This window comes from Alnus glutinosa, chromosome 9, assembly GCF_958979055.1.
Source record: "Alnus glutinosa chromosome 9, dhAlnGlut1.1, whole genome shotgun sequence".
In the NCBI taxonomy this organism is placed as follows: Eukaryota; Viridiplantae; Streptophyta; class Magnoliopsida; order Fagales; family Betulaceae; genus Alnus; species Alnus glutinosa.
In genome coordinates, this window is record NC_084894.1 from 27,405,747 (window position 1) to 27,427,736 (window position 21,990).

The 21,990-nt window shown below is 35.0% G+C and overlaps 3 protein-coding genes across 6 annotated transcripts; 1 reads left to right on the forward strand and 2 right to left on the reverse strand.

The window, feature by feature from the left end:
- Positions 1–389: 389 nt before the first annotated feature.
- Positions 390–2,364, reverse strand: LOC133878211 (pyruvate dehydrogenase E1 component subunit beta-1, mitochondrial-like). 4 transcript variants are annotated; one of them, XR_009901850.1, is made up of 5 exons: positions 1,924–2,363; positions 1,514–1,594; positions 1,392–1,426; positions 1,216–1,277; positions 390–672 (listed from the first exon to the last, which is right to left on the reverse strand). XR_009901850.1 is itself a non-coding variant. In XM_062316741.1 (4 exons), exons 2-4 carry the CDS (start codon positions 1,592–1,594, stop codon positions 531–533), a joined length of 285 nt encoding a protein of 94 aa, XP_062172725.1. In that variant the 5' UTR covers positions 1,924–2,364; the 3' UTR covers positions 390–530. The 4 variants fall into 4 exon arrangements, 2 of the variants coding, with proteins under 2 accessions (XP_062172725.1, XP_062172724.1); XR_009901849.1 differs by having other exon boundaries at positions 440–672; positions 1,928–2,220; XM_062316741.1 differs by lacking the exon at positions 1,392–1,426 and having other exon boundaries at positions 1,924–2,364.
- Positions 2,365–5,917: 3,553 nt separating this feature from the next.
- Positions 5,918–8,600, reverse strand: LOC133876971 (probable phytol kinase 3, chloroplastic). The gene is made up of 6 exons (XM_062315193.1): positions 8,222–8,600; positions 7,450–7,517; positions 7,237–7,368; positions 6,740–6,855; positions 6,438–6,552; positions 5,918–6,356 (listed from the first exon to the last, which is right to left on the reverse strand). The coding sequence occupies exons 1-6, from the start codon at positions 8,549–8,551 to the stop codon at positions 6,179–6,181; spliced, it is 939 nt and encodes a 312-aa protein (XP_062171177.1). The 5' UTR covers positions 8,552–8,600; the 3' UTR covers positions 5,918–6,178.
- Positions 8,601–17,143: 8,543 nt separating this feature from the next.
- On the forward strand, positions 17,144–20,236 carry LOC133876945 (probable transcription factor PosF21). The gene is made up of 6 exons (XM_062315167.1): positions 17,144–17,327; positions 17,395–17,638; positions 17,724–17,814; positions 18,297–18,423; positions 18,529–18,678; positions 20,049–20,236. The coding sequence occupies exons 1-6, from the start codon at positions 17,144–17,146 to the stop codon at positions 20,234–20,236; spliced, it is 984 nt and encodes a 327-aa protein (XP_062171151.1).
- The last annotated feature ends 1,754 nt before the right edge of the window (positions 20,237–21,990 follow it).

Here is a 21,990-nt window from a genome sequence, read left to right on the forward strand (position 1 = left end):
CCCGACACGACCCGTTAAGACCCGCGACCCGTTTAAGCTAGACCCAGACACGACCCGTTTATGTTAACGGGTCGGGGCTCCAGACACGACACGACACGGCTATTTCACGGGTCACCCGACACGACCCGTGAAACCCGTTTAGCATACCGGGTCATAACGGGTCGACACGACCCGACACGACATGTTTAGCATACCGGGTCGACACGACCCGTTTAACCCGTTTAGCTCATCCTAACTCTAAAAAGACTAAAATTGTCTAAATTGTCTAATGCATTAAACATGTCCAAAAAAATGAGGCTTCAAAGCTTGCTATCCCATTGAAGTGAAAATTATTGAGATTTTCCTGGCTAGAACAAACTATATGCATGAATCAGTCTAAAGACCTCAAATTCCAAATTTCCAACACAAGTATCATTCAATCATTGTATCAAGAAGGGCAAAAGAGCAATTTAAGTTTAACTGTGATATATGAAGCAACTACTAGATATGCCAACACCAAGCATTCAGGTCAAATTTTTAGCTCCAGCATTTTAAAGAAAACATGCATGAGAGTGTTGGGCACCAACTCTAGCAGCAGCACCATTAGGCCCTCTAAAAACTATAGGCACAGATATCTGGCCAGCAGACATATAGTTTGATTTTGCAGCAGAATTAATGATGACGGTCAATTGCCTGCAGCGATAGGTAGAATGAGATTCTAAGAGGAAATGAAAGATTTGAAATAAATTAGCAAGGCCAACCAAAACAACATACAAGTATTACAAAGAAAATTAGAAACTGAACATCATCAAGATAGCTATAAACTGAAAAATGCACTATAAATAAATGAACCAAAAGTCGTGTTCAAAATTATTAGCATATCAAATTATCCCAGGAGGAAACACCCATTATCCTTCAGTGCAAGACTTCTATGTATGTGTGTGTTAGTTTGAGAGAGAGAGTACAGAAAGTAGAAACCACATTATCTTGATATCATCTTCTTGGAAAAACAAGAGGTTAATTTTAATATGTTGAACTCTACTAGATGTTTCAATTATGCCCTTTTAGGGTTTTAGAGGGTAGTAGCGTGCTTGAGTCAACACCATAAAACTTTTTTTTTTTATTATATATATATATATATATATATGGTGTTGCAGGATCATCACTAATCTACTTGACCAAATATAGAAGCAACCAATGAACCAACAAATAGAGGGCAAGTCAAACAGAAATAACCTCCGTAATTGGTGTATCAAGAACCCTCTCAGGACCATACTTGCCCAAAAGCCTTTGGATATCTATACAAAATTGAAGATAAAGAGCTGATTGTTAGACAAATGTATAAAGTCGACATCTGGTCTTCACAGGAATACAAATCTACGAATTCATCTCTTCAAATATTGAAGTCTAACCTTGTATGCACCTTGAATCCTTGATATTCCCCAATCTGCGCTCAGAAGATAAAACAGGAACATAAGAAGAAAGAGCGAACATCAAATCCAGGAAATACTAGTTTCTTTCCAACTGTCCTCACCTCTTCACCCATCAAAAATACTTTAGGATCAGCAGACATTTCCTCATCGAGTGCAGAGTTTAGAGCGTCTCTAACAGTCATCTGTCCATAATTATAATTTCAATAGAAAAATTCAGCGTTTTGTAAAGAAGAACCGTCATGAAGGAGAAAATACAACTTCTCATATTATAACATCCAAAAGAAAAAGACTAACCCTTTCAATTAGATCTCTACAATTAAATGTATTGAAAATTGAAATTTCTTCACAAAAAATTTCCATTTGTTCACAAAAAAATTTATGGACAGATTTTGAACAAGCAGGCAAGCATCACAAATTATCGGATGATTCGAATTATGATTTTATAATTTATACCCACAAATCCACAATAATGAGGCTATAAAAAATTAGAAATAGAAATCAACTAACATACCGACCTGGCGGTACCGGACGCGACATCGGCTGGAGAGAGAGCGGCACGCTGGCAGAGAGACGGGGAGAGCAGAGACTTCAGAGAGAGAGCGTCGACGCCGTCGAGTGCGGCGACTCGGCGAGGCTGAAGGAGAAGAGAAGGGCGATGACTGAAGGAAAAATCCAAAAAGAAAAAGCTAGGGTTTTCTTTTCTTTCGAGTTTCGAGTTTCTCTTTTCTCAGTTTTCTGATTCTTCTCACTTTTCTGGTTTTGACGTTTTGCTTGTTTTTTCACATTTTTTGAACTTTGATTCTTTTGACTGAATAATGATAATGAATTATTATTATTTGAAAAGTTCAGAAAAGTGAAAAAAAACACAAACAAAACGTCAGATTACTTTTCCGGTTTTCCCCATTTCCTTTCCCGGTTACTTTTCCCCCCAATTTCATTTCCCATTTGGTTCGGCCATTCCGGATTTCCGCCATTCTCCATTTCTCCATTTTTTTTTTAATTTATATATATATATATATATATAATTTTTTTTTTTTTTTTTTTTTTTAAAAAAAAAACTAATCGTGTCTGGCGGGTCACCCGCGGGTGACCCGCGACCCGACCCGCCAGACCAAGATAAACGGGTCATAAACGGGTCGACCCGTTTACGACCCAAACCCGTTTAAAGTAGATTCAAACCCGTTAATTTCGTGTCGTGTTCGTGTCGGATTATCGGGTCGTGTCAAAATTGCCAGCCCTAGTGAGGAGTGCATAAATCATTCCTCGTAGATATCAGCTGGAGTGCGTCATGCTTGAAGGTGAGGACACACAATCACGTCATTTCTCTGCCGCCCATTTCATATATGTGGTGTGCTTGTCAGGCTCACATCGCATCCTGCTATCCCGGACGATAAGACACCACTCTCCAACGACTTGCTGGCTACTTCGCCATTGCTGGAAAAACGTGCCTGCTCGATGAATTGGAACTCTTTTCAAGGTTTTGAGTATCAAAAGTAAAGTTAATCTCCAAGAAGAACCCTTAACTTTAAACAGGAAAGTAAAGAGGTAAGTTTTTCTGGCACACTCATAACATATTAGTGATACCAATGTTCACAGTCGTGTGAACATTGGTTGAATAACTAAGTAAACCTCTCACGGCCTAGTTTTCCTTGATTTGGGTTTTGTTCATATTATTCTCAGACATAACCCTCTCTTGTTTTGAATTCTTTTCTCATTTGCTTTTGGGAATTCATGTACTATATGTAAGTGTAGGTGTAGGTGGATCATCTTATCAAAAGCTATAGCCCAAGGAGTGTTCCCCAGTTCCGTCAGCTATTCATGGTGTGATTTGTCGCGTGTGTGATAATTCGTGTTCACGTATAAAGACATACGTAGAACCGTATAAAATGATATAAGTCAATCATAATTCAATCAATTTAATTAAACAGGTCAGATCTATCAACCTTAATTCATTAATTTCGTATTAAATTCGTGACAAGTTTGTTGGTCGTGTAAAAAATTACCGATCTTAAATATTCGTGTGTTGAGTTTAAATTATATATGTATTTTAATTTAGCCATCTTGACGTGGTCAATCAATTCTTGAGGTAATTTTTAACAACTGACACCCAATAATTCAATTCAATAGGGTTATAAACTACCAAAAATTAACAAAGAGAATCGATTTTTCCCCTATTTGTACGACAAAAGTACACTGCACATTAATGAAAATGTTGCACAACGAGTCACCGACTGTTTTTCTGTTTGTATACCATTACATTTGTTTGTTTGTTATCTTACAAAGGAGAAATGGACATGATTCTAGCTTTGAGATCCACCGGACCACGTCCTTTATATTTACGCGTTAGACCCCACGCGGAAACTATGCCAGCCACCCCTCAATTCTTAGGATTAGGATCTACAGTTAAGACTTTAAAAATGTTGGAGAAGTTTTATGGGTTCATTTGTTGGAATAGGTAGACCGATTGCCGAGATCTGTTTGGATAAATAGGCCTCGTAGTCGTAGAGCCTCTTTCATATTTCTTGTCCGAACGTGAGAGAGTTGGACCCCGTAGAGGCTTCGAGCAGGTAGACGGGTTGCTAAGATATGTTCGGATAAGTAGGCCTCGTAGAGGCTTTGTCACATTTACTTACGGGTTTACTTGTTCGAGCAGGCAGACAGGTTGTAAAAATTTGTTTGGATAAGTAGACATTGTAAAGGCTCTTTCACATTTCTGAGATCTCGATCTATCCCAATTCTTAAGCGCTAAGGTTCCTTAACTTGCTATAATTAAGGTTGGATTAGGACCCTGCAAGTCTTCTTTTTGGGTAAGTAGGACCCTTCAAGGCTTCAACCCATCACCACAGCTAGAAGGAATCGCTTTCGACAACACGAGTTGAGGACAATGTGGGGGTGGGGGGGCGAGGGAAACAACAAAAGAAGGTTGGGCCACAAGGCCAACAGTGGGGACAGAATGACTTGGTGAATGTGGTGGGATAAATAAAACAGAAGAGTTTTGGAGCTTTTGCACTTGTCAAACTTTTCACGTTCCTTAAAGCGCACAGATATGAAGCAAGCAGGCATGCACCCACCAAAAAGAATGTGAAAAAGGTTAAGATATGACACGAAAATGGGTAGAGTATTACAACCTCTCATCAGTCTCCCCTGCCATGGCTCCTCCTCCTGGATATCCAAACGAGCTTCTCTTCTCGCGTGATAGGCACTTCGAGTTACATGGCGAGATCATGATGTTTGTTCTGGTCGCTATCTTCTCTCTTTTCATCTTGTTCCTTGTCATTCTGCCTTGCCTCAAGCGCGCTAGCCATCAGGAAACAGAGTATGCAGGCTCTGTGACCCGGCTGAAGTGTCCCTTGCCGTGGCTGAGGAATCGGAGGAGGATGGATGATGTTACGCCACAAGGGTCTGTGCAGGGGGAGAGTGAAGTTAGCAGAAAATTCCCCCAGTTAACTACTTCGGATTGAAAGAGATATTGCTATATTCATGTTATTGAGCAGGTATTATGAACATGCTTGAGCGTTAAATATTTCAAAATTAATGATTATTTTAGTACTCAATATTCTCAAGTTTAAGTTTGAGGGATGGTATTAATTAATCTCCAACCTGTGGCTGTGAGTCTCCTATGATCTGTATAATCATCTTGTGTCTCAATCTTGAAGGTCTGGATATTATCTCCCCAACACAAGCTCCTAAATTCTAGGAGTCTTTGGTAAATATGCTTGTTCCAAGAAGTCGCTCTCTACTTTTTGTTATTTGTTTAGGATATTCATTCGGAAAACTAGAGAGTTGTCTCTCTCCCATGACTATTCCAAAACCAAAAGGGATAAAAGATAATTATTTAACCATTCAATTAATATTATAATATTTCTTCAAATTTTTTTTTTTTTTTTTTTAATATTATAATATTCTTTCGCTTAAAAGTGCTGAACTTGCTTCTACAATTTTACTTGTTAAAACAGGCTTACAATAAAATAAGCTCTAAGAACACTGATTTTAGAGGTCTGCTCAATGTATATTACAAATTCTATGGTAAAAAAAGAAACATTACACAAGTTGCAATACTGCATAGGATTCCAAATTGCAAGAAATAAAAAAAAAATTGAATTGAATATTTATTGAAAAGAACGAAGAAGAGAACCAATGGCACGCAGGCAAACCCTTGGGAGTAGGATCCTCCCTATTTCATCTCAATCCATTTTATAATCAAAATTTAAATTTAGTGCATCTAACGATGAACATTATGTCAATGTTGACACATCTTTCAAAAAATTTAAATAATATAATATCATGTATAGAAAATGATTTTCGTACATCACATTACCCTACATCAATCCTACATTAAGACATATAGGGTGTGAGACCCATGCATGTGGGTCCCATATATAAGGGTCCTATATACATGAGTTCCACATCCAATGTGTCTTAGTGTAGGATTGATGTAGGGTAATATGATGTTGGAATAACACATCTCTATCATGTATATTATTAGATTTACTAACTTTGAAATATAACCATGAAATTGATACTATTTATTTTATTTGAAATAAAAAGGATTCTTGCCCAAACCCCAGACAACCGGCTGCTCCTGAGAAGGCGCCCGATAAACTTACAGGTACAATTAATCTTTACAAGACTAATAAGAGTTGGCTCTCTTGTCCTCAAATTGTCCAAAATTTTAGTATACAACAAATACATTATCCACACCAACATCAGGTCAGTCCCAACACTCCCCTCTGTTAATCAAGTTTTTGCTTTCCTTAACTCCTGAATCAGAAAACAAGAGTGCCCACCAATATGGAAGTCAAGGGAACTGTCAGGTTGTCATCAAGCTCAGTGCTTATAGGGAGAGATTCCATCAGTGCCGAGGCAAGAGAGACAACCAAAAAACCCAAAACCATTTCCCAACTTCCCCGAACAAATCCGAATAAGGAGAAATAGTACATATACCTGTCAAAGTATCATTTATCACAAGCAAAAACAATAGATTATGCAGAGGTCAAAGAGTAATAGAGGTGGGGGGGAATTTACCCTACAGATGCCAAAAACCCAGCAGAAACCATTGCTACACTACCAGCTAAAGACTTGTTTCGGTTGTAGGGAATTTTATTACTACCAAACCGCCTTCCAATTATGTCAGCTAAACCTGAAACAGGGTAAGTAAAAGCCCATTATTTCCTGAACAAAATGAGAAAAAGTAAAAAGAGAAGATCTAAGCAGGTATGCTGTTTCTTGTAATTGTGTAAGAGCTGAAGTTAACTACTACAACCGCTAAAGTCTACCCAAACCAAGCCAACAGAACAGATAAAGTAAATTGACTCGATAGGAATTACCATCCCCAGCACAGAGGTTACAAATTGCTGCAATTGAAATGGGGGAAGTTCTCCAATAAATTACACAAGCCAAAGTGATTGTTGTAGCATAGTAGAGAGGTCCCTTAAGAAGTTCCCTGATGCATGAAGTAAGCTAAGGACAATCAATCAATCGATCAAAAATATGAATAACCATTCAATCAAAAATGTGTGTATATATATCCTTAAAAAGAAAAATGTTTTTGCTTTGAATCTCTACTCAGACGTGGCTCAATTTTAGAAAAAATGATTCCCACCCAGGAGATATCAGAAATTGTATGGCAACCCAGCAGGTAGAACCATAATATCAAAAGTCCAGAGAAATTAACCTCATTTCTGATATGGATCAACCACCTGAGTCATTTCATAGCAAAAGAGAATCTCTCTAGGTGGGATCAAATCCAGGGAAGAGAAGCAGGTATATACGACTCATTTTTCAGAGAAGCATTCCCAACCAATAATTCTCTCAGAATTGTAACCTATAGTCTCCGTGTCTGGTCATTGACTTCACTATAGCCTCATCTTTCATTATTCCAAGTCCCAAGACAAGCATTCGTATGATATTGATGCCCGGAACAAGAGCTGCTAAAATGGCCCCCCGATGCCCAGAACTGTAATAATTGGTAATAGCTATTCAGAAGGCAGATATGTAGTAAAATTATGAAAAACTTCATTGATAATAATAAGATTACCTGAACAGTGGCCAGCAAAGCATGAAAACCAGCCCGATGCTTACATGCACAAACTTCCGATTCAACTTCTAAACATGGCAAAAATAAATAAAGGAAAAAAAAAAAAAATTAACAATATGGTAAAAACCTTAGATGCACAGGCTTTGGGACAGCATGTTATGCCTGGTTGTCCCATTTTAATCGACTGCATTGAATTATGAAGAGAATTATTCCTTTAATTTTGCAAACAAAACAAAAATGACATTTTGGCCACCAAAAGGGCCAAACTAAAGGAGAAAGGAAGCTATTCAAAATCCATCTCATATAAAATCTGAAGGCTAAGTTTGCATGCAAAATTTTTGAAGACAACTACATGCGAATTTTGGTATATACATGTATGATGTATCGGCAAGTCAGATTCCAAGCATTACTTGAAAAACAAGTGCGCTTTCTTGTGAATTAGAGAAACAAGAATCAGCCACTCTGAACCTATTCTGTTTTACCACCATATCCTTAACTTCCATCAATGTAAACCAATTCTACCTATCTTTCTGCAATTGTAAACCAATTCTACCTATATTTCTGCAATTCACCCAAGCAACCAAGATTCACTAACCAAACCCAGGAAGCGTTTTTCTCCGCAAATCAAGCTCCAATAAAAAAAAAAAACCCAACTTTTACACAAAAAGGTTTAAAAGAAGAAAAAAAACCTACAAGAATCAAATACCCAAAAACGTTTAGCGACTTACTGATACAACATACACTAGAACAAAATGGGGGTTTTGATTTGGACCTGGTCGAAGAGCCCTCGTTTGGCGGTCTCTCCCCAGAACCGAAGTATCGATAGCGCAATGCAACCGCTCAAGCCGGTGGCGCAGATATCGGAGACGACCGGGTTCTCAAGCACCATAGTGGCAGCCGGTGGCTTGGCGTCCCGGCTCAGTACTCCGGTCTTTCTGGGTCTCGAACCAAAGCTAATAGTGGTAGCATTAAAAGCTGAGAGCGAAGAGAAGGGAGTGTTGGAAATTGGTCCGACGTGAGATCTGGGGAGCAATATGTCGAACCGCCGCGACCACGAGAGAGCCAGGGAGCAGCTATTCACGTTTGTAGTTGAGGCAGCCATTTCGTTTTATAACACTGCTAGCGTAACTTTTGACTTTTTGTTTTGGTTTTTGGTACTTGGGTTTTTCTATCAACTTATTACCTTTTTATTTATTTATTTTGAAAGCTCACATCGGCATTCAAGTTTGCATCTTGATGTTGACCCCTTTGCCAGTTTTCAAGGGTGGGGCTGTTCACCCATTAAAGCAACATATGTGTTTGGGTTCAAGATCTCCCAATGAAGTTTGGTTCATTGGTTGTTACAGTTTTCAATACGGTGATGATAATAAGTTTTGGTAAAAAAATTTATCAACTACTGCAAAATAATAAATATCAACAATAGAGTTTGTTGGGGAAGGTAGTCGGAGCCCACTCCAATACTTATGCCAGTATTTTAAGAAAAAAAATTATATCGTGTAAATTGTCAAAAATTCATCCATCTCATATATAATTAGTTTTCACCTATTTGTAGATGGGACTTCAACTATTGTTTCGGATTGAATGGGAGCTGATTCCGGATTTCAAGATTTTTCTCTTAACATACCCGGGATTCGCCTCTTCAATGCTTATTTATATCGTGTAAATTGTCAAAAATTCATCCATCTCGTAAATAGTAATTTTCACTTATTTATAGACGATGCTTCAACTGTTGTTCCGGATTAAATGGGAGCTAATTCCTTGATTTCAACATTTTTCTCTCAGCATAACTGGGATCCACATCTTCAATGCATGGCTTAAGGTATCTTTAGATTTGATGCTTCCGAGGTATTTTTGGCGTCTATTGAGATTGCATCTTAATAGGCTTTGGGCTTAGTTGGTCTTTTATGGGTTTGTGTCTTGATGGGCTTACATGGATTCGATAAGCCCATTCATTAACTGTTGGGAATATTTCCCAACAAGTTTGATTCATATTCAGTGCAGCATTAGAACATTAAGAGGACATATTTCTAGTACGGAATAAATGGAAAGAACGCACCTCTAGTATATTAATTATCATGCCCACGATAAATGTTGGGTAGCCAAGTGTAGTGCGGAAAAATGCTTAAAGCATCTAACTTAATAGTGAGTTTAATTAGGAGTGGTCGAAACACCCCCATTGCTAAAAGAGGGGGTTTTGACTATTCCAAAGTCAATTTGATGGAGCCCATATTATTCATTGAGATCAAAAGAGTGGTTCAGTCACCCAAATAGCCACTCCAGTACCTTGGGGGGGCCTGACCCCCCCAAAGCCCAAGGTAGGCCCCAAAAAAAAAAATCTAAAAAAAAAAAAATTTAAATTTTATCCCTAATTTTTTTTTATTTTTTAGTCTTGGCCCCTTCCAATTTTTTTTTTTTCTTCAATTTAGCCCCCCAAATTTCAAATCCTAGTTCCGCCCCTAACTCGAGCAACTTGTATGTCATTCTCGTATTTTTTAGATAAACGAATTCCCAACTTGCCTATGAATTTGTTCGGATGATAAAAAAAATAAGAACAATCCATTAGAGTTTTGTTTCAAACAAAGGCTTAAGTAGCTCGAGAAGCATCTCAAGAATGTCCCTTCAACTACCAAACCCTTCAAGAATTTGTCCAGGTAATAAATATAAACATCTTTCATTTGTTGATGTCGTAAATTAAAGGTTTTTTCCCCAAGAAACAATGTAAAGAAAGTTGAGTTTCCAAATGAGGTCTTGATCGATATATATATATATATATATATATATATATATATATATATATATATATATATAGCTTTTAATGTTAAGATATTATTTAATCTAAAATCTATAAATTTGCACCTAGGTAAATTAGGTTATATCAAACATCTACTCTTATGACCCTTGTCAATATGCATGAACATTGTAACACCTAGAGAATTTCAAAAGAATCGTGTCAGAATGAGATCAATGGAGAGTAACTCATAAGCTAGCTAATGAAGCGTTTTTTCTTATGGCCGGGCAAACAAGTTCATGTGAAAACAAACCTATCATTGTATTCTTGACATTGTAGCTGCTGAACACAGTATTCAAGTTCTTTCTCATTAATTAATGAAAAGATTGCTAGATTGAATTCAAAAATAAAATAAAATCATGAACTTAAAAAACAAATCATTTTTGTGACTATTATATGATATGAGATCTAACCACTTGACACTAGTATATTCCAATGCACAACAAACACTCTATTGGCAGAAGTATTAATATATAGGAATATTGGTAAGAGGAAAATTCTACAGCGTAATTTGTAAGAAATTTATGTACAGTTGATTTTAACTCTAATTATGCCAAAAAACAAATAAAAACAAACCTACCAAAATTATAAGCCCATTACGATCTCTAATTTCAACCATAAGTGTGATCGATGCGGCTGACAACTCATTAACAAAGTATGTGTTTTATTAAAAACGACATAAAAGAATCAAAAGATTAAACATGATGGCAATAATTAATCAAACTAATTAAAAAGTTTAGTCTATAAAAGTGTGGCCCTCCCAAGCATATGGATCTGAGAATGACAATCCCCTTTGGGATATATATGTACTTGAATTTTGTAACGCCCTAGTTCTCACTCAATAGTAGACCAATTAATTTTCGAGAAATGTGGATTGGATACCATCAGGCTGCGAACGCAAGAGACAGATTGATGACAGGCTACACGTGAGACAGAAAGAGAAAAAGATCGGATTAGGGTTAGGGAGAAAGACCGCATACTTTCTGGCGAAGAAAGAATCCGGTGGGCAAAGCCGATTAATAGTGATTAGTGTACCTATGTTATACTCTACATGGCTTAATTTCACTTCCACATTGGCTATTAGACTGTTACCTGTACCCCCATATAGAAAGTAATTCATAGTTTTTCCTTTCATTATTGCTAATGACACTGGCATGGACACCGGATTTAATAGGGTTTCATGCATGTTTATGAGAATGACATTATGTTAATTTCTTGGGGGGAAGCGTATATACTGGCATATTAATTAATTATTCTCAGCCTAAATGACAAGTACGTACTGCTGGTTTCCTTCTCTTGTTGGCTCTTAATTAATCACTTGCAAGATAAATACAGGCCGGATAATCATAAACCCTAATTATGGCAGAATGGATACTCAAAGTGAAGATATATTCAAATGAAAAAGTCTCGTGAACCAAATCTTCTCCATTAATTTGTTGTTTTATGGGAGTGAGTCCATGCCATCTATGCATGCATGGTACTGCCAACAGTACAGTATATAATTGCCATGTGCCGCAACTTCATAGTAGTTATATATAGCAAGTAATTTGCAGGGGTTTCCCTCTTATCCTGGCATTTATAAATTAGGGCTAGCAGTGGCAGAATATATTTCTTCCATTTCTAAGAATATATTGCAAGTGAAAATGGAAGGCCCAAGTAGGAATTCATTCCAACCAGCTGCCCATGGGAAATATTTCTACACCAATGGAAGTCATGATCATAGATCAGTCGAAGGAGGAGTTGAAGCTGCTGAAACTGAGACCCAGCTGCCCCCTCGAGGTCATGGTAACAGAGACGTCTCTAACATTGACCCCAAGAGGCTCAGAAGGTTTTTATTAAATTAATTTACTCACTTCTCTGTATATAATTAATCCTTTTCAAGATCCTTCCTGTTTCACCCAACATGCCATTCTTCACTTCGACCCTAATTTATTGATTTTTTTTTAAAAATTCACTTACTATCTTTAATCTTTTAATTACTTTTACAATCATACTTTTAAACTTTAAAAAATTGTCAGTTTAGTGTATTCATCTTTCAATTTTTTTTCAATTTCACATATCCATTAGGATTTTAGTTAAATCCTATCAAAATACACATCTTTATATATATATAATTTTAAGATTTTTACAAATTCCATTAAATTTTCACCATCACTTAAATCCTTGAAATTTTTTTTTTTCTGAAAAAAAAAAAGGGAAAAATTTGAACGGATGTGTGAAATTGAAAAAAATATTGAAAGATAGATATACTAAATTAATGCTTTTTTAAGTTTATGGGTATGATTGCAAAAATAATAAAAAATGAGAGAGGAAAAGTAAAGTTTTCTCTTTAATTATTCTTTTTTTTAAAAAAGAAAAAGAAAAAGAAAATTAATTTACTTAATTTTATATGTGTCTTTTTCTATCTTTGGCTTGTAGAATTATGGCAAGCAGACAGTACTCACAAAAATATCGGCTCAAACAGATGCAATATATTTCGGATCTAGAAACAGAAGTGAAAGCTTTGCAGGTAATTTGCATCTCTCTGCATCATGATCATATTCATACATGTGTTTATCTGCATTTTTGTATGATCATTAATTGTTAATTACATCCACTAATTAATCAAAACTTTGTAACAATGAGTTTTTATTACTTTGGTATATATATATATATTGTACGACATACATGCAGGCCAAAGTAGCGATCCACTCTCCTAGGATAAAATATAGTCATCGTCAAAATCTGCTTCTGAAAGCAGAAAACAATTCAATTAAGCAAAAACTTTCTGCCTTTTCTGGTGAACTTATGTTCAAAGAAGGTACTCTCTCTCTCTCTCTCTCTCTCTCTCAAGTCTCACACAAGATCGAAGAAAGATGCGTAAATGACATCCTTGGAGAAATATATAATTAATGCAGCTGAATATGAGGAGCTGAAGAAAGAAAGAGACATTCTCAAGCAGTTAATGTTTGAGGTTTATCATCAACAACAACAACAACAGCAGCAACTGCCAGAGATGCTCCAAGGCGCACACCCTGGCCGGAATCATCAGTTAGAGTATCATATGGCCGGCTTAAACCAACCTGAGAGCTGTGTGGTAGCACCTGGGTTTCCACAGATGGTGAACCAGAACTTTCTTCAATTTGGGGGTGGAGAATCTGTGGACTACTTTAACTCTCTAAACCCGAACCCCTCCTAAAACTTTGCGACAACTTAACATTCTAGTATTGGCTTGTCCCAGCCGGCCGGGTTGATATTTCAAGAACAAATTGAAGTTTTTCTTCGAATTGCATAAGAGAAATTGATTTTCTCTTACTCAATGTATCAAACTCATAATTCTCACATGCATTGAAGAAAATTAAACTTTGTTGGTTTTTTAATTATTATTGTGCTTTTTTTTGTTAGATTTTTTTTTTCAGGTTTTATTTATCTTGATGTCTTTTCTTCCCCCTAAGAGTCTCATTAGAAGTAATATAAGAGAGCAAGATGACAGAGAGTGAACTTTTCTTGCAGTATAAGCTAATTACTTGAATGGTACGTAGCATTAATGGTTTCCATTAATTAGTAGATGAATATAAAACAAGTCAACCTTAACTAAGCAATCTAGAGCCACTAAATATTTGTGCTTTTATAAGTTTATTACGAAATTCAAGAGTCACCCTACCTTTCTATTTACTCCCATGTTTTCATATGTATCTGTCTCTAATTTAAGGCTCTCCAAATTAACAATCAAAAGTATATATATCCTTTTAAATTTTGATATATCGATGCTGCCGTCGAAGTAGATCTTTGAATTTTGAAGAAGGATAAAGTCGTTTTCCTTTAACTCAGTCTATTAAATTGACATATGTTTTTAGAATATATATATAGATGATCTTCTCACTTGCATTTTACATGTGGTTAATTTTATTAAAAATACGTGTGAGAATTATATACTCTAAAAGTAAATATCAGTTCAATACTCTAAATTGGAGGAATTTCTACTAGTCCAAATTGGGGGAAAACTTTTATCCTATTAAGAATACGAGGAAAGATAAATATAAAAAGGAAGTTTGTAGAATAACTTGGGCATGTTCTAGCTTTCTTAAACATTTTTATTATTATTCTTTCTTAATTTATTCAACACTTAATCTCTTATTGGGATAATTATAGAATAAAAATGTTGTATATATATAACATTACTCAATCTTCCTAAAAACCTAGATGTCCGAATATATATTATTAGATTCTCCAAACAAAAGTACCCCACCTCAAGGGGTTATTGTTGAAGCAGATTACAAAACCAGATCATAAATTACGTACTGCTTGTCTGCTTCCTTATCTTCTTAGGCATTTTTTGTGTGTTTCAGTTCACTTTCCATTTGGGACAACGTCATTTTTTTTTTTTTTTTTTTTTTTTTTTTTTTTTTTATGAATAAGAATAAACTAAGTGAAAGAACACACACACACAAAAAAAAAAAAAAAAAAAACAAAAAAAAAAAAAACAAAACAAACAAAACAAAACAAATTATAGGGCAAGATCGAGGATGAACAAAGCATGAAGTAATTAAGGAAGTACCTATTAATTAATTACCAAAATGTAAACCAGCTCACGATAAGAGTCCAATTTGAAAGAAATATTGTTTGGTTCCCTTTTCAAAAAAATATATATATATATATGAAAAGAATAAAAAGAAATATCTAGCTCTTTGCTTTTTTTTTTTCTCAAACCGATCTTTCTTTGCAAAAATAAAAAAATAGAAATAATAAAAAAAAAAAAAAGTATAGCTTTCTTATCTGTATTTTACTTTCTTAATTTCTTTCGAAAAGAGCAAAATTATATATATACAAGAAAATTTCCATATTATATTGATCGCCCTAGTCAAATACTAGAGGAGCTAGCATATATATATATATATATATATATATATATATATATATATATATAGCGAATCTACAGTAGATTCGCTATCTTTAATGAAATATATAGTTTCGATTTGATTAAATGTTTATTTATTTAGTTAGTTATATTCATTAATTATTTCTTTTTTCAATTCTATACCTTTTTTTATTTTTTTTATCAGGGTATCCCACAGCCCTTTTTAGTTTTGATGTACTTTGTTCATTGAACAACTGCCTCACCCAAATGTGGTAGTCGAACCTTCCGAGCTTAGAGACTGACTGCCGGCCAGGATCAAGGACTAATCCCTATGCCCCATGAGAATTGCCTATCCGCATGGAGCGCTTGAATCGCTGGCTATGCCCGAGTAACTGGTCCCAAGAGAAAGCTATGTAGCACCCAACAAGTCTCGAACTCGTGACCTCATAGGTCTCACACCCTAGAAGTCCCAACCTTAACCACTATATAGGCCAACCCCTTGGGGTTATACCTTTTAATTTTTCCCTGAACTAAACTCCTGACTTTGCTACTGTGTGTAATCGTAAGTACATTTTTTTGTTTTTTCTATTCAAATAAGAAAAAGGTTATCAGGGATAATCGAACATACATTTGAATTTTGTAGCATGAATTATTCGTGAGGGAACAAGGATATATATATATATAGATTATAAAACGCAGAATATATGCTTATATAAATAGTGTTCGAAATAATTAATTAATTAACTACTGATAATCGAACGTAGTACTCGTTGTCATGTCAAAGACTCAAAAACAAAGTGACTTTTTTTAAGTCATCTGAAACAAATTTGGAAAAAAAATATTAATTTGGGGCGACTCAACGCTGAATTTCGTATTAAAATATTGAAAATATCTGCTTCTAGCTAGATTTTTATTTTGTTTTATTTTTATTATTTATTTTATTTTTTGGGTTATCTCCTTCACGATTAAACCCTAGTAGCTTAAAATGTATGAATTAACTTCATTATTGTGCAAGCTTTTTGTAGAAAAAAAAAAAAAAAAAATCGAATTGCATGCATGTCCGGCCACATGGCACAATTTGGTGACATGTTTGCTGTACTATAATTATTAGGTTCCATACTTAGCCTGAATTCAGTTTCAAAAACTCCTGGTAGCTTTCTCATGCATGCATGCATTCAAACCAGCATAAGCGACAGCTATCATATTCTAACATATGGCGGTGGGTCTTAATTACCATTGGAGATCGAGGCCCTTAATAGAGATAATTAAGCATGAATATTGGAAAGGAATACCTAGCTAGCTCAATCATAATCAATATCTTATGAGGCCATGTAAATCAACCAAATTATCTATTATCTAATGCATGCGACGAATAGTATCTATCATTAACGGAATCGGGATTTTTCATTGAGAGGTCATAATATGAATGAAAGGCCGAGTCTAATTTCATTTTATATGGTTAAACCTATATATATATATATAACAATGATTGATCTAATGGTTGGGTGTGACTATCACGTCATCGATCGTTGTGGGATAAAATATGGTTTCTAAAATTAATTTTTTAACAATGTGGGGCTAAATTTGTATTTTATGGTATGAGTAAATAGTAATGCCATACATGCACCACATGCACCTTTATCCCACTATATATGTTGACGTGGCAGGATCTAGAAGTTATTGAATTTTTTTTTTAACAAGGGCGGATCCAACGACTATTATACGTACCGTGTCACGTCAATATAATGGCATAAAAATAGGGTGTATAATATTTCCCTTTAGGGTATTGGACGTGTTTCAAATTTACCAAATGACCCGCTATGGGGATTAAGGAGTGGTGCAATAATGTGACATGGAAATATTTGGTAATTTTGCTGTATTTTCTCTTTATAAAGTTAGGGCCAGGCAATGCTCTTAATCCCACAGGCCATTTACTCATCCATCTTGCTAGCTAGCTAGCTAGGGTGAGTATGATTAGAAAGTTTATTTCCTTCATTAAGTTTCATTTCCTTACTCCTAATGCTAATTACCTGTATGATCTGTAATTTGCAGGAACAAAGCATTGAGATATGGAGGGCACGAACAAAAAGAGTACTGGCGTTGCCCTGGAAGTGACACCATGGCCTAAAAGTTCAACTGAAGCGATGCAGCCCTTCCCTATCATGGCGCCATCGAATCTTCCTTTAGGCACTAGTTCATTTCATGTGTGGAAAAGACCCTTTCTCATGAACGTCCATGGTGACAAGGGTTTCGGTAATATTAGAATATAAATTAAATAATTAAATTTATTTTTTTTATCACCTTATCATCTCTTTAACAGGTAAGGACGGGACAACCGAGATTTATTTCCGGCCACCTGAAGCCATCTCGCCTCGTGCATCGACAGGAGACGGTAGTAACAAAAAGACCAAAAACCCGTCTCCTTCATCCGACGGTGGTGTAACTTCCGGCGCCGGTGAAAGTAACTCCATCAAAGCTGATCAGACAACGACAGTGAATGACGTCCGGTACTACAGATGGGGTCGAAACCTAGATCCAAACATGGACCCCAAAAAGCTCAGCCGGTGATCCATATTCTCCCTATCTGTTTATGTTTTTATCATAAACATTCAAGGATTTGCATACTTTAATTTAATTTTTGATTTGTAGGATTATGTCAAACCGACTTTCTGCACAGAAATCTAGAATGAAGAAGCTTCACTACGTCACTGAGATGGAAAGGAAGGTGAAAGCTTTAGAGGTAATTATCTTCAATATTTTGACAAAATTCAACTTACTACCCATGATTTTTAATTTTTTTTCAATTTCACTAATCCGTTATGATTTTTCGTTAAATCCTGTTAAAATTCTTAAAATATATATATATTTCAAAAAGATTCAGATTTTTACAAATTCCTTTAAATCTTAACCGATGTCTAAATTCTTGTAATTTTTTTCTTTTTGTTTTTTCCCCAAAAAATGAGTATTTTATAAATTTTGACACCCCACTATTAGGGTTTAACAGAAAATTCTAATAGATGGCTGAAATTAAAAACAATTGAAATATAAATATATTAAATTGACACTTTTTAAAGCTTAAAGATATAATTGCAAAAGTGATTAAAAAACAGGAGTAGTAAGTAAAGTTTTTTCCAATATTTTCTTTATACGCCAAGATATATAATATGGCGTCAATCTACGGATCTTCTATCTTTGGTATATATACTTTGTATATACATGCAGGCTCAAATAGCAGTACTATCTCCTCAAGTTATGCTTTATAAAAACCAGCAACGTTTGTTACATCTGGAGCAACAGAGTTTGAACCAGCAGATGTCGGCTTACACCAACAACAAAATTCTGAGAGACGGTGACTAGCTACGACACCGACGTCCTCTGCGTGTGTGTGTGTTTGTGTCTGTGTCGTCTTCTCGTACTACCTGTTTCTTTAACGAAAAACTTTCTCTTTTGGTAGCCGAAATTGAAGAGAACAAAGCAGAGGTGAGCAGGCTTAGGCGACTGCATCTGAACCAGCAACAGCACGCGCAGACAGCAAGGATGATTAATTGGGAAACTGGGATGGAGCAGATGGCGAATCCAAACATAAATCAGTCTAGGATGCAAGGTAAAATCAGCTCAAATAATTAACATAGATTAATACAGCTAATATTCCTTAACGTGAACATCTGACAGTAATAGCTAGGTCCCCTTATTCATGTTAATTTCTTAGTTTATGGTTTCTATATGGTTATAGAGGAAGTGTGCTTTCTTTCCATTCTTGCATATCAAAATCAAGGAATTAAGACATATCTGCAAAGTGATCCTATTCGTATATATTTCTCTTTTCAACAAAGTGAAATCTATCATATTAATTAATATATGCTCCTACAAGTATTCGGGTAGCTCAAGACTCGCCTATTCGGATTGTTTGAGCAAATCGAGCTTAAAAATGCCTTAACATGGACGGTTCTGTAATAAGATAATTTTATTGTACAGGATTTTATTCTTATTTTGAAACAAAATGAGTGATATATATATATGTGTGTACGTAGGAGCAGTTAATTGTCGAGTTGCCTTTGTCTTCTTTATGTATAACCTCGAACAGAAATTAATGACTATAAGCGCAAGGGTATAGTTATATCCTAGAAGCTTTGCTCAAGAGATATTGATCACAAATTCACAATCGTACGTTGCAATTGATCATACAATTTCATTTTCTTACCTATTTTTAGCCCAAACATTTCTCTTTTGTGTTTTTTGAAATTTCCAATCGTTGCTTCGTACGTGTCAACTATATATATTTGTTAAAGTACTAATTGAATTATTAAATTTAATATTTTTTATCGGCTTAAATTTATCATTTAACATGGTATTAGAACAGAGTTCTTGAGTTCAAATACTATATTAGTATCAGCTTAAATATTAATTAAATTTATTATTTTTTATCAACTCAAACTTTTTGGATAATTGATGTTTCAACAACCGGCCTCTTTCGCACTAGCGTTAGTCATTTGGCTTCTTTTTCTTTTTTTTTTTTTAATTTCTTTTTTACAGAAAATTTAATTTTAGTTTGCAATCATCTTCTCGCTGGCCATTTGGTACCTACTCATCCTATTTTCAATTGTTGTAACCTTAATCACTTTTGCCTTTAGCGCAGTGTTATTTTTTCTTCTATGGTCAAATCCTAAAATTTTATCGTTTTCAAGCTCTGTGTGTGGGGGTTCAAATCCCTAGCATTTAATTGCTGCCTGGATTCGAATAATAAATGTAAGAAAACTCTCATGAAATCCACATGCTCGAGTAGGTTTTAGGTGATTCGGGCAACAAATGTGAAAGATCGAGCTCTCATGGAACCCACCTGCTCGAGCAGGTCTCGAACTTGAGAGTTCTTTCACATTTGATATTGTTAGAATTGCTAGCAAAATTGATGGGAATCTCTATCTGTGTGCGGAGGCTTGCGTGTGTGAATAAACGAAAATGCTACGTTTTTTGCAGCCCTGATTAGTACCGGAGATAACACAGCACAAGTGCATAGGCTGAACCAACTACATCTGAGAAAACAACAAGCACAACAAAAGCAAGGACAGGCCTGGATGCCAAGTTGGCCGGGAACTTGCACTGGGGCAGATGGTGAACCCAAGCTTAAACCAATCTGGGACGCAGCAGAAAGTGAACAACATTAACTCAAACCTGGGCGGGATAGACAAGATGCTGAACTACAACTCCGATCCTCGAACCCAGATACAGCTCCCAATTGCTTCGTTTGAACCTTTAAAAATACATATATAGTCTTCTTGTCTGCTCTTGATCAATATTGGATGTCCTCCTTCTCTTTTTGTTTGTCAAGATTGCATGTTGTGCTATGATTTTTTTACGTCGTCGATCAAGTTGACTATATGTGTTTATGTATAAGATTTATGGAAAACCGCAGTATTAAATTCTTTAAGGATGGTGATTAAGGGTACTAATTAAATTGTTAAATTATCACTTATTTCCAAACAGAACAGGCTCATTGTCTAGAAAAATTAGGTGGTCGGTTAAGATATATATATATATATCCCCAATAGCAACAGTATCATTAAGTTACATTTTATATTAAAAAAAGAAAAGAGAAAAAAAAAAAAAAAATCCTTTTAAGGCTCCAATTATGATAAAGAGGTTAGTCAAGGCCCTACTTATGGTAAAAAAATAATTATAATGAATTGAATAGTAAGATATTGAGACTTTAGAGAGAAAGAAAGAGAAAAATGTAAAGTCACATTAATGGCACCCTTAAGGCAGTAATTAATTAAACTCATAATTTCATCAAAACTTAAAATAATGTTAAAAATAATGTTCCTTCATTAAAATAATGTTAAAAATAAAGTAAATTTCTTTACGCAAATTAAATTCTATATAAATAGAATTATATATAGCTCAACACAATATACGCCATACGTTGAAACTAAATGTCTCGTAGCAAAGATGAATTCTACATGTCATTTGGAAAAAAATTATGAGCAAAAGAGCAATAAGAACGATTTTTTTAAAAAAAAAAATTAAATATATATATATATATATATATATAAACTAAAAAAATTTAAATTTAAACATAAAAATGGCTCCACTTAAATTTGTCGCCTTAAACCTCAAAATCTATTGACTCAACCCTAATCTCAAAATATTATGTTGATAGAAAATGGTCAAGTTTAATCATTTAATTAATATTCTAACACTTCCCTTCACATGTAAGATCAAACTCTCTTTTAAGACCGAAACTATAATCTTGGGGGAGGGGGAGGGGGGTAAAACTTAAAAATAAAAAAGGGCCAGGGTAAAATTTTAATTTTCAAACGATTGTAAAAGTATTTTTTTTTTTTTTTTTTTTTAAAAAAAAAAATGGAGAAAACAGGGTGGCTTGGAAGCCTCCCCCTCCCCCCAAGCCGCCATACAGTTCCACCCCTGTTCTCCTAAATATTTAATTTAAGTAGGAGGTGAATGACAAAGACTATATAAATAAGATCTTTGCTTTGATACTATGTTAAATTCTCACTTTTTGCAAAAGATAAGGGGAAACTTTACTTACCCGCCCTTTCGAACTATCGCGGGTTTGGCAATGTCGCTCTCAAATTATTAAAAGTAACGATGTGGGTGTTTGATGTTTCAACCCCTTTCATTCTCTCCTACCATTACGGTTTTTTCGTATATAATTAGGGAGAATAACTTCACTTATAACTCATAATCTTTCATCACTTTTGAAAAAGATACCTAAACTTTAAAAAGTGTTAATTTAGGGTATCCATCTTTCAATTTTTATTTTTTTTTTTTATTTTTTTTTTTCTATCTCAAACTTTCATTATAATTTTTCGTTAAATTCTGTCAAAATTTTAAAAATACCTATTTTTTGGAAAAAAAAAAAGAAAAAAATTCCTATGATTTAGGTGTTGGTCAAAATTTA

Bases quoted from the DNA above. Each gene is read 5' to 3' on its own strand.
- LOC133876945 (XM_062315167.1), top strand. From the start codon at position 17,144: ATGGAGGGCACGAACAAAAAGAGTACTGGCGTTGCCCTGGAAGTGACA. The intron at 18,424-18,528 runs GTGACTAGCTAC...CTCTTTTGGTAG, and splicing joins CAACAAAATTCTGAGAGACG to CCGAAATTGAAGAGAACAAA. The intron at 18,679-20,048 runs GTAAAATCAGCT...CGTTTTTTGCAG, and splicing joins AAATCAGTCTAGGATGCAAG to CCCTGATTAGTACCGGAGAT.
- LOC133876971 (XM_062315193.1), bottom strand. From the start codon at position 8,551: ATGGCTGCCTCAACTACAAACGTGAATAGCTGCTCCCTGGCTCTCTCG. The intron at 7,369-7,449 runs GTAATCTTATTA...CAATTATTACAG, and splicing joins CTTTGCTGGCCACTGTTCAG to TTCTGGGCATCGGGGGGCCA. The intron at 6,553-6,739 runs GTAATTCCTATC...ACCCTGTTTCAG, and splicing joins TAACCTCTGTGCTGGGGATG to GTTTAGCTGACATAATTGGA.
- LOC133878211 (XM_062316741.1), bottom strand. From the start codon at position 1,594: ATGACTGTTAGAGACGCTCTAAACTCTGCACTCGATGAGGAAATGTCT. The intron at 1,278-1,513 runs GTGAGGACAGTT...AATTTTGTATAG, and splicing joins TATTTTTGATGGGTGAAGAG to ATATCCAAAGGCTTTTGGGC. The intron at 673-1,215 runs GTTATTTCTGTT...CTATCGCTGCAG, and splicing joins TTGATACACCAATTACGGAG to GCAATTGACCGTCATCATTA.